We start from the raw sequence: 12,406 nt of genomic DNA, 5'->3' as shown, positions 1-12,406 counted from the left end.
TCTTTCATGGATTTATGCTATAAATGCCACTCCCGTAGTCAGTGAAATCTTAACGAATGGCCCAAATCAAACAAGCCCTTCATTAATAAATATGCAATAAATTATATTTTCCTCGCGATTTTGTCTTTCATTAAAATAATAAAAAGGAGACCCAAAAAATGCTCGAGAACGAGAATGTAAAAAAAGGCCTGGGAGACTGAGTTCGAGTGTGATCACTCGAAATATATGAAGTTGCATGCAGTCAGATCATCATCCAAATCAGCTTATAATTGCGTTCGAAGAGAGGTACAGTAATTCCATGTAGAAATTGACGCTTGCGGTGTAGTTTATCGGTCGTATAAATCGTCAGAGGGAAAATGGCAGTCATATTCACGGTATGGGGAGCGGTAGCCCAGCTCGATAAGGTACTCGCCTAAAGTACCAAAAGGATGTTTTGAGGTGTCGCGAGTTCGATACCCGGTTCATCCTTGTCAGAAAACTTTCCCTACACGGGTACAACAGAAACGGCAACATGACCGCAGAAAAAATTGCTACCGCAGGGAGTCCCCCATCGAGAGGTTGCTCGATGAGTATAAAAATAAGCCTGCCGTTCGGAATCGGCAATAAATTGCAGGTCCCGGTCTAATTAGCCCTCGTGCGCAGAAAATGACCGTGGTGCAACAAAAATGATCAAATATTCACGGTATGAGCCAGCCAAAAATTATTATATCGATCAGTGGGATATATATAAGTGTTTCAGAAGAGTACGAAAGTAAATTTCATTGAAGACATAACGTAAATTAATTTTTCTATGGACATTGTAAAAATAAAGTACAGGAAGATAAAGTAGAAGGAACGTAAATTCCCTAGTCGATCTTTGATGGGTGATAAAGTAATTTAGTGGTTTGACAGTTCAGTTTGGTTGCTGACTTACAAACTTGACTCCGGACTAAAGAACCGTGGTCTTCTAGAAGAGCTATTATTATACGACTTTATTAACATCGGGGCCATAACTAGGCTGGGGCAACAGGGGCCCCGAGCCATATGGGAGCCTCACAAAATATGTACACTTATTTTGCATAAGATTTCTCTTATTTAATTGCCCCCCAAGAAAATGTCTTCCCTGGGGCCCTATTAACATCGGCTATTGTTTATAACAACCAATAACCAACCTGCTGTCTTCGTATGAACATAAACTTCACAACATAATGAAATGGGAATTCAGAATTTTTTTTTGTATAGAAAGTATTTTTGTTGAGAAACAACGAAATTTTCAATGAACGGAAATATCAGTGTTCTAATAAAGTTTTCGTTATGTAGTGTCGCTATTGTAGATAATATTAGGTCAAAACTTTTCTTTATTATATTAGACACGTTGTTTCTCTGAAAATAAATGCGTTTAAACGTAACTCTGTAACTGAGGTAGTAATACCAAGATCACTTTCATTCATAATATAGCAGGACAACCTTTAGCGAATCAAATGGCTCCGGCAGAATCCTTTAGAACACGAACGAGGCGTAGTCAAGGGAAGCGGGAGGAAATTATTGAACGTGTATCTCACCAGCAATCTGCCACTACTGAATAATAAAGTTACACCACTACCATATCAATCAGTTTTCAGATTACAGATAGTAACATACTTTTATGCTATTTTGAACATCGAGTTCGTCGTGGCAAAGACAATTCAAGGACATTATTTGATAGGCTCAAAAACAGGTTGATTTTATTTTACTACTTCACAAAATTAAAATGAGGTATTATAATTGTGAAATCAATAGTATATAAATAATTACATATGTACTGTACATTTGTATTTGTATAGAACACATGAAATATGTCATATCATTGTGTTTCGTAACATAAAACATAAAGCAATGATTTAGTTTTATAATTAGAATTTTTTTTTTGAAAATGAGTATCACAGGGATCACATTTTTCACATGATAATAAACTGAGCAATGAACGCACTATATTTTTAGCTTGTGTTCTAAGTTTTGAGCATTAATTAATGGAGTGGAATGAAAGTTATCGCTGTATGAGGGGATTTTTTTTGCTCGAAATTAACATATATATAGACCGTTATTCCATCTGGAAAGGTAATTGAAAAAACAATGAACACATTAGCAATATAATTGTTGTTCCAATTATAGAACTCAAGATTGAGGCTTTTTAATTTTTTTTTAAAATCCGTTCAAATTTATGGGACAGCTTTCATGTTTGATATCAAGTTACGTAATGATTAACACCTTTGCTTTTTTTTCCGCCAAGAGAAAAAAGTTTTCCCTCATTTAATATATATATCCTTTCCTGAGTGTGTGAACTATTTTTCTCTGAATCGAATTGGATGTACCGTATATATTAATAAATTGGGAAAATAGATAATGCGTGTATAGGCGTTATTTTTCACTGATGGTAGGTAGAAAGAAATGCTGTTGGGGAGATTTATTACCGATAGATGGAGCAGGGGACAAACATTCTTTTTAATAAAATTTATGATATCCTATATTTCATAATTTATGACTCAAAGCAATACCTGATTAAATGATTCAATACTTTATTAATTTTTTCTTATTAATTTACTGCGGCCAGATTATTTATATATGTATTTCTTTTTTAGGGATCTCTTTTGTACCATATACTACAAAAACTTACTCTCTACGCTTATAAATTTTTAAATCTCTCATCGAATCTTCTTAGAAAAAAGTTACTTTTCTAAAAAACCACCGTTGTTTAGCGGGACAAGTTTTTAGTTTGACTACCACATGTCACTCCCACAACTGTGCACGATTGCCACTTAATCACAATGATGGTGATTTTACCCTTTATTAGATCATATCGGAATAGGTTGTACTTGGAAATACATGTTTGGTATTACACGCATGTGTTTTCTTTAGCATTAATCAAGTTAATCAATCAATCAAGCGTGTAATCCAGCTACGTAACGTTGAAATGGATGGATTTATAAAATTTGTAAAACATTATTTGTAAAACCCATGGCTGGGACGAGTCTTTATCTAGGGAAATAAACTTTTGATCTTGCATCTTCCATCATGGAATTCACCTTATCAGGAGGGGATCCCTACCAAGTTTACTTGCATTCAAAAATGAATCTCTTGAGGTCAGTAGGTTTTTCTCCGAGAGGCTATTTTAAGACGCCAAATTCTGAATTAAATCTACCATTCATAGTTTAAGTATGTTGGTATCCTCCAACACACCTCTCAGGAACAAACGAAAACATCCTCATACAAGGTGATTCAAAACTCTTGGTATATAAATTTTAAGGGGGAGATGGAACACACCCGAACAAACATGTTTCACCATGGGGGTTGAATGAGAACAGTTGATGTGCAAATAGTATAATAAGACACATTAGTGACACATCAACAACGCAAATTAAGACGATGAGAAGAAGTCAAAAGAAGAGATAACGTGGTCGGTGGAAAACCATACAATGGGCCCACCGTGTCCAATCCATGGGAGCAAAAATGTAGTTTTTATATCATACTAGCCAAAATACCCAGCGCTTCCCGACTTTTCTTCAATTGCTGGGAGGATTGAAAAAGTAACTAACCATTATAAAGAAATAAACTGTTACACTGGCAGCATAAAAAAGAGCCAAACCTTGTAAAGGCATGTGTATGTCAGGAACGCATTGTTTGGGTACCACGGTAACCAAAGTAAACATTCCGAAAGTGACTGTTGGGGCCCAGGAACCATTATTGCCCTACGGTTTTTCGCCCATTTCGGGCATTTGTCCAGCTCTGACGAACTTTTAAAGTAACCTACGGTTCAATCCCGGTCCTGTTTGGTATATATATGCAAAATTTGGCAACGATCGGTCTAAAATTGTAGATTTGTATAAAGGACAAACATACGTACATACTTTCACATTTATATATAAGAATCTCATGATGGTGAAAACGACTCTGCTTCATTATGTTGGAACATCGTGTGCCCTAAGATGGTTGAAGCAAATATTGAAGCAAATGAATCGAGAAAAATATGGTACTTGCTTGCGGTGAAGTGAACACAAGCGTCCTCTACCGCCTCTGCTGTTCTGGTTCGACTAGACATTCTCTCAAAGTAGTAGTTTCTTTAACATCTTAAAGCTTGAATCAAGAGTTTTGAATTACCCTTTATTATACGGTATACGGCATTCTTTCAAATAATCAGTCAGCAAAAGAAAATGAAACCTTGAAAATACTTTTATAACACTTTGGTATTGTGTTATCACTATAAAACTGTGAACTGATTAAGTAATGCATTAAATTTAGTGATTAAAAGAAATTCTTTCGATGTAGCAATAAGAACTTTGTATGAGTAAACAAAAAAGTAAAAGCTTGCCATTTTAATTGAATTAGGAACAAAAATATTGTAAGGTTTCATAAATTTAAAACATGCATCGATTAATCTGTCATAAAATTAAATATTATAATCAGGGGAAATTGTTTCCAAAAATCGGCCTATCCTCGATGAAACGGTTAACTTATTCAACTTCGTGGAATTTTCGTCTCCCGTCTTTGGCTGTTTCTCGGAACGTCACGTGATGTTTCCAATTTTCTCCTTTGGTCTTGGCTTTAGCCTCTGATGATCAGTTGTTCTCGGCGTTCCGAACGACGATCAACCTCATCCGGGTTTCTCCTTTTCCCGAGAATTATAGACCAGAGAGAAGAAGTTGCTTTTGAAATACCACGTGCAATCATCGCTTTCGAAGGTTGGGGAAAAATTCTTCTCAGATCCGGAATTTTTCTAATTTGCTAATGTGACTATGATGCCGTTAATGCTGATTTTGATGGTAAGTCAAATCAATGTAATTTTTGTTTTTATTTGTCTCTACTTTGGTATTACAATTTTTCTGGTTTAGCGAATAAAACAATGGACAAAAAATAAGAGAGTTTGTTTTCTCCATTTTCAAAAGTAGAATTATGATTCAATAAACTTGGCGGACGTGAAGTTAAGGATACGGACAGCTAATCTTTAGCCAAAAGAATCAGTTGTGGAACATGAAAGGAGAATGGCTTTTTTTGTATAAGATATACAGTGTATATAAAAGTGACTTGCTTTCAAATTTCGGCTAATAATGAAGAGGATCAATTCTAAAGCGTGTCGATCACCCCGTAAAATAGATGCTTAAAGATTGTAAATAATGAAAAATATTTAAAAAAAAAAAAAGCATCTTCCTCAAAGATTCTGTTGGTTCTGGAATTTTTCAAAATCATTGATAAATAATGAAAGGAAATTAGTAGCATATCATTATACAAAGGGAAACAGAATACAAAATACTTAATAAAAAGATAACAGTGACGAATTAAACTGGTTGTTTGTAGTGGTAAAAACGGAAATATCTATTTGTGATTGTCTCCCATGAGCGCTGTGGGGTAGAGTTAACTCTAATAACTTCATAAGTTTCATGTTATTCAATTTCTGATAATTGATAACTGAAAAATTGATATATAATTGATATTGACATATATAATTGATATTGACATATAATTGATATTGACATATATAATTGATATTGAAAAATTTTATTTGATGTACTCTATGTTCCTATATGAACAATGCTTAACTTTGGTAAATGAAAGTTATTTTTTTAACCGAAAGGAATGGAGTAAATTTTTGAATCCATTCTTGTGTCTATATTGCAGGGAATATATCACGATAAATTAAGCAATACTTCGGATCATCGCTTTTGGTCAATAATATTGAGGATCATGACAATCTAATACGAGTGAGCGAATGGAAAAAAAAAATTGAATTTTTCACTTGAGCTCCGGATATTCGAACTCTAATCTAAATATAATTTCTAGGCTTAATAATTGGTTTTGCTTCTCGTTCATAGTTCAGATAAGGAAAATAAAAATGAAGATAGCTCCAATTGGAAATAAAATATTTATTCCCTAAATTATGTCAACTCATATAACTCGAATCCTTCCAAAAAAATATTGTTGTGCTGTGCATTTTTAAAGGGTAACGTTCTATAATATGTTATACTATAATACAAAATATGTTAATTGAGAAGGCTGGGCATGATTTTTAATTTAAAAAAAAACAATCCAAAAATATAATAATTTGCTGGATGCATCTAGCTTTTATAGTGAAATGAATTTGTAAACACTTCTGCTAGTAAAGACAAGTGATGTGACAAATAAAGTCACTCGAATGTGTGTGCTGCTTTAGAAATTCGTAAGGAAAGTTAAAGGTCAATAGCTTCAAGGAGACTTTTATATATCCCTTAAATATTATCATTAGCTTAGAAGTGGTGACAGTTATAAGTAGAGCCCGGATTATATGCTCTGCAAATATGCACTTAAAATGCCAAAATATACACTTAAAAATGCCAAAATATACACTTAAAAATGTCTAAATAGGTATTAAACCCAAAATAAGCACTAAAACATCATGAAAAAGTTGAAAATTATCAAAAATGAGAAAATATGCATTTCAAAAATCATCAGGCAAAAAAAGCAGATATTCTTTAAAATTAATATTTTCTATTTCTTAGTGCATATTCATTTACATAAAATATCCCCACACACATATACCCGCATAAGCAAAAAACTTCTACATATTTTTTATTTAGGCATTTTTAATTTCTAGTTTGTTGTAGCTGCTCAGTAACGGAATACCAGTCACAAAAGAATTTCAACACTATTTCTAAAAAATTGAACGCTTTTGACATACAGTATTTCTAGAAATAGCCTTAAAAATAGAACACTTGATATTTGGAAAGTATACGAACACCTCTATTAATTCACTAAATTCCACCTGCGGCAGAAAAACCGATGTTATGAAAATACAGCGAAACCCTCCCCGATCTTAACGGAGACCCCCCTCAAATGCTGTCACCCTTCTTTTACGGCCAAATAATATTTTCCCTTTTGTATATATAATAGAAGTATTCATTTCAAATCCCTGATCAACGGCCACCCTTGTTTTACGAACGAATTTTTTTATCCCGCCGGTGAACGCAAAAGAGAGGTTTTATTAGCAATATTTATTTGTTAGATCATAAAAAAGTGTGTGTGATTACGCTTAAATAAACTTTCAAAAATATGCACTTATTCTGAAAATTATTCGATTTTATGCATTTATGTGCACTAATGCTAGAAAAGGCCAAAATATGCCAATGCATATGCACATATGCATATAATCCGGGCTTTAGTTATAAGAAAGCAAGCTATCAAACAGACGATTTGATTTTTTGAACGATAGTCTTACTTACACATACCTAGGTGTAGCTCACTTTTCACTTAAGTTAAAAAATGATTATTTTAATTGAATCTGGAAATTTTTCATGCACATTTAAAGTTGCAAAAATGAAGAATTTCAACTGTGATATCTCGAGTGACGCAGTTGGTGGTCGGCTAAAGTTGGTTTTGTTTTCTGTCGTTCCCAACTTCGAGGTGCGAATGCGAGCCGATCTCTTCGTATAAAAGTCTCGCTACAGAAAACAACATGCTTAAAACGGTGCATATATTCAACCATCAGACTTCACTCACAATTCGAAGTAGGTACGACAGTACTAAAACTCACTCACTTTACTAGATACATGTTCAAACTGTTAGGTACACATGCATACACTTCCGGCATAACTCAACCGGTAGTAAATTGCCCATGACGAAAGACCGGAGTTGTGCTGAGTTTGAATGAATGCTGATATCTCCACGAATTTTTCTTCAAATGTTACGAGGCGAATTTCTTTCTGGTACAATGAAAAACAGTTCAAATTACAGAAACTGACGTTTTTCGATTGGAGAACGTATAAAAATTAGATAATACATTTTTATATAATTTGAGAGAGCAAATTCAACTGCCCTCGCGGGGAATTGAACCCACGTATTCTCACTTGACGGGTGAACGCCCTAGATCACTAGACTACAAAGCCAACGAATATCTACTGATAAGTCACCATCAAGTGGCAGTGTCAGAACTGTGAGCTTTGGCCTGAGTTAGGTCCGACGGTTCCAGTACGGTCCGGTTCAGTGCACACGAGCTCCAAGGAAAGATTGATATTCGTTGCCTCTGTAGGCTAGGGCATAGGGCACTCACCCGGCAAGTGAGATGACGTGGGTTCGATTCCCCGCAAGGGCCGTTGACTTTGCTCTCTATCCCAAAAATTCATCTTCGCATCAGCCAGCTGTTATAAACCTTACTATGGAAAGTGTTTTGAAACCGGAGAGTGGTATTGTTATTTGGGTGATTATCAGATGGTGTGAGTATATAGAGCAGTGTTATCCGAAAATATAATTTTGAAGAGTAATTTCACTCCTCACCAAAATTTCTAGGGGTATTTTTTTGTCAGTGAGTCTAAATACCCATTGGAAAAAAAATTACCCAAAACTTCAAGGAGTATTTTCATTCCTCAATGAAACTTGGGGGAGGGGAGTAAAATTTAATTTCTATGCGTGAATCATGCATCTAGATACATATTGGCGAACACTGATATAGAGGGTCTTTTTATACAAAATTTTCACTGTCTTTATTGTCAGTGTTATTCAAATTATCATTTTACTATCATAACTCAATTTCCGTCTTTCTGCTGATCATGTTGTATATTTTACTTTTAATTTTTAAATCAATCGTACAATTTTTACTTCTTTTGGACACTCTTCGTGAAATACCCCTACAGAATATATTAAGACGAACCGTTTTGATGTACATATAATCGAAGTAGAAGTAATATTTTCGTATTTTCAACATGATATACGTTTCATTACTAGTGCATTTCGGCATTCATTCCTTCAAGGCTTCTGAAACCTGATGTGTTTTGGAAAATACTTCCAAATTCTTCTTCCGGGAGTCTAGCTGAATTCTAATGAAAGAGTTTTACGATGGGAAAGCTTCTGTTCATTGGGGAGGTTGCTATGGCCACGGAAAAATACCACCAAAAATACATTTAGTCGTAGAAAAAAAAAACGAAAGAGAATGAGACAGGATATTATATAAAAAGTTTTGGCTCACAGTTGGCAATGCTTGTTTATTCAAGCTAATCTTTGAAACCAACAAAATCAACGGAAGAATTAAAAAAAAAAAAGATTTAATTACTAAAACTGTTTTATTCACCATGAATTATAACCACAACATTGATTCGTTCGCTTTCTTGTCTGAGAGGGGAAAAAATTGGAACCGATATCGAGAGAGAGAGAGAGAAGCCACTTCATTTCTTATTGTGTTTCGATCTAAATTATGTATTGTGACTTGGGGAATACAGTTTTTATCAAATTTAGATTCTGATTCTTGATTTATTTCACTACCGCTATACATAATTCCTAGACTCTATGGTACTGTGGGCCAGAGCCATATTAAGAGAATCCTGGTCTACCGGGCAAAGTAAGTTTCCTGAGGTCCCTACCTGGCGAGACATGTTTTCTATCGGAAATTTTAACCAGATCTCATTTTCATGAGGCCCCCTGGCCGTGTCCGGGTGGGCCCATGCGTTAAGACGGCATTGCTGTGGGCATTTGCAACTCTTGCTATTAATATTGTTTAAACTAGTTCGCACTCGATATTTCGAAATATTGTGTGCCTTCACAATGTGAATTTTTTGAATGTTATTCAAACAAAATATAGTGGAACTTCAGTTTACGAGTGATTCGCAAGACGAGTGAAAATTTTTAACAAATTTTGACTCTATGAACGAGCGATGATTCACATTACGAGCACAAATTTTACGCTTTGTTTAGATAATTAGTTTGGTGTGATCCCAACTGAACCGATGGGTGTCTACTTTGGCCCACACACGTACTGAGAAAATAGTGGGTAATGGTAATCTTATATGACGTAGGCCTATCTTATACCCGTATGACAAACGGATGAAAGTCTAGTCTTCGAGAGTTTTGGAAAAACAATTTCCACATCGTGCACTGCCTCGAGATCATCAATAAAGCATGGGATGAGGGGTCGCTAAGGGAACTCTCAATTTTGCTTGGAGTAAACTGTGCGCTGATTGCACTATTCAACTAGACTTTCAGGGCGTTAGCTCATGAAGAGAGGCCACTAGTTGTCAAAGAGATTGTGTTTTTGAGAAAGACCGTGGGAATGGAGGTGAATAGCGACAAGATTCAAGAGTTACTTGAGGAACATGGCCAGGAGTTGACTACAGAAGAACTGATGGATGTCAATTGCGTGCGATAGAAAGAATTTATGGACGGAATCTGGTCTGAGGAGGAGAAAGAGAGGAAATTAGGAGAGGAATCACTCACTTCAAATGAGATTAGAAAGATATATATAAAAAATATGGAAAGCCATGCAAATGTTCTAGAAAACATCACCCAAATAAAGTTGAAAGACGACGAATCTGTCCAACGACAATGCAGTTTCCCATTTCTACGAAATCGTCAATGAATGAATGAACATGAGGACTCTGCCACCAGACTTATCCCGTTGCCGAGAACCCTTCCAGACCAGATTTGTGGCAGAGTCTGGAACAAAGTATGTGTACCTAACAGTCTGAGTGCGTATATAGTGTTGTGTCTAATTTTTCAGTGCTGCCATTTGTATTTCAAATTGTGAGTGAAATGTAATAATTGAATATTTGTACCATTGTAGGCCTGTTGCAGTCTATGGCGTGACATTTCAATTGGGAGATCGGCTTGCATTCGCGCCTTGAAGTTGGAAACCACCGAAAATCAACTTTAGCTGATCACCTCGCAATCCCCAAAAGGAGGAGGCAAAACAAATGTCGTTACATAGGTTCCTTTTTTAAAGTTAAGATTGCTGTGAGCTAGCAGGTAACAGTGAGTCCGCGAGTCGTGCTAAAGAATAGCCCGCCTCTCTCTTGTGTTTTAGAGAAAGTTAATTTGTCAACATTATTGTTAGAGACCGGAAGTTCAGACAAAATGCCATAAATGCCCTTTTTTAATTTCGATGTTTTTTGTAAAAATAGATAACTGATCGGTGACTGTCCCAAGAGTTGTCCCAGTGTCCATCAGTTGACGTCATAGCTCCGACAGGGTGGGGTAGTATCTGACAGAGTTTTAGCCATGGGACACCAATGTTATTTTTCTTTTTTACACTACGAATTTGTATATTTTATTTGCACAGCAAATAACCTGGCCAGATATTTTAGATATGTAAAAACCATTCCGGCAAAATTGGGGAGTTTTTTTAACTCGATACAGCCTCACTGAATATCAAGATTAATATTTGAGAATTTTCAGGAAAAATATTATTTTTCTCAAAATTCATAATAACGACATAATATGTTGTCATATATGTGTTTTTTAATTACATAATAATATACACATATAAGTGTTTTTTAAATAATTCCACATGGAAAGGTTATAATTTTCATATAATTATCTTGCAATTTCAGCTAGCATTTATATTTTGCAGATAATTTCATATTAAGTATTCGATTAAATCGAACTCCGACCTAAGAAAGCACTCGAGTGCTTCTCAAGTTATTAGCCCAAAATGCTCTCAGAAACGTTCTGTTTTAGCCAGTGTCGGAGTGTTCCCCCGATGATAGACATTGATCAAGCCCTGACATTGGCTTTGATAATTTGAATTTTCATATTCTGCAAAAAATTCATTGCTTCAAAATTTTGCTTTCAAATTTTATATCTTGTCATCATGATATAGAATTTGCTTTCAGCTTTTTCATATTTGCCATCATTTTTAATTTATAATTTTTATTTCAACTCCCTTAAAATAAATATTTAATACAATGTTATATACTACGCTATATATTTCAGCTTCCTATGGCACTGATATTGGTAAGTTTCGACAACAAAAGTAATTTTGCAACCTTTTGGTAAATTTTCTCTCCCCCCCCCCTCTCTCTCACACACACGCACACAATGTATGTTTCAAAAAATTAATTAATTTTTATCGAAACTCACCAATACCAGCGCCATAGGCAGCTGCAATATACAGTGTAGTGTATAAACATTGTAAAAATTCGTTGTTTATACATGAAAAATTTAAAATAAGATTGATGATGAGAAAAACTGGAATTTGAAAGCATTTATATGAAAATTGAGAAAACATTATATATATGATTTAAAAATTCAAAAATATGAAGTTATTCGAAAATTTCAAAAATGAAGTTAATCGAAAATTTCGAAAATGAAATGAATCGAAGCCAATGTCTCGGGCTGTCATCGGGGGCAACACCCTGACATTGGCTTAAAACAGAACGTTTCTGAGATCATCTTGAACCTCGAAAAGCCTAAATAGATGCTCGATCCCCCGACGTTCTCTGCTATTGTACCATTGAATTCAATAATTATAGAAAAATCCAAAGAAAAAAATATAGCCAAAAATTCTTGTCCAGACAAATATTACAAGCAATGGTTGCAGTCTAAAAAAAGAAATACAAAAATCCAAATAAAAGTAGATGCAGAAGGTGAAATTACATACCATGTGATTATTCCTAGTTGTGGTGGTCAGATTTGAAGTGAACAGTTATTGGTGTGAGAG

General features: G+C 34.9%; 1 protein-coding gene across 7 annotated transcripts in view; it reads left to right on the top strand.

Moving 5' to 3' along the window:
• The window catches only part of ktub (Tub domain-containing protein ktub), a 208,039-nt gene that overhangs the window by 136,299 nt on the left and 59,334 nt on the right, over positions 1-12,406 (top strand). Inside the window, exons 1-2 of one of the 7 annotated variants that reach the window (XM_089239414.1) lie at positions 4,591-4,775; positions 10,532-10,713. The exons of 4 other annotated variants lie outside the window; for them this stretch is intronic. Coding sequence is in view for 1 of the 3 variants with exons in the window: in XM_089239412.1 (XP_089095538.1) it covers positions 4,749-4,775 (27 nt within the window). In the remaining 2 variants the exon portion in view is untranslated. Of the gene's footprint in view, positions 1-4,547; positions 4,776-10,531; positions 10,714-12,406 lie in introns of those variants that run through there. 2 more of the 7 variants (XM_089239413.1, XM_089239412.1) reach the window with 2 other exon arrangements.

The sequence above is a fragment of the Pholcus phalangioides genome, unplaced genomic scaffold (assembly GCF_987345545.1).
Source record: "Pholcus phalangioides strain wild (caught in Gottingen) unplaced genomic scaffold, Ppha-v1.0 ptg000011l_1, whole genome shotgun sequence".
Taxonomy (NCBI): Eukaryota; Metazoa; Arthropoda; class Arachnida; order Araneae; family Pholcidae; genus Pholcus; species Pholcus phalangioides.
Note: the sequence above shows the minus strand (reverse complement) of the source record. Positions and strands in the feature narration are given on the sequence as shown.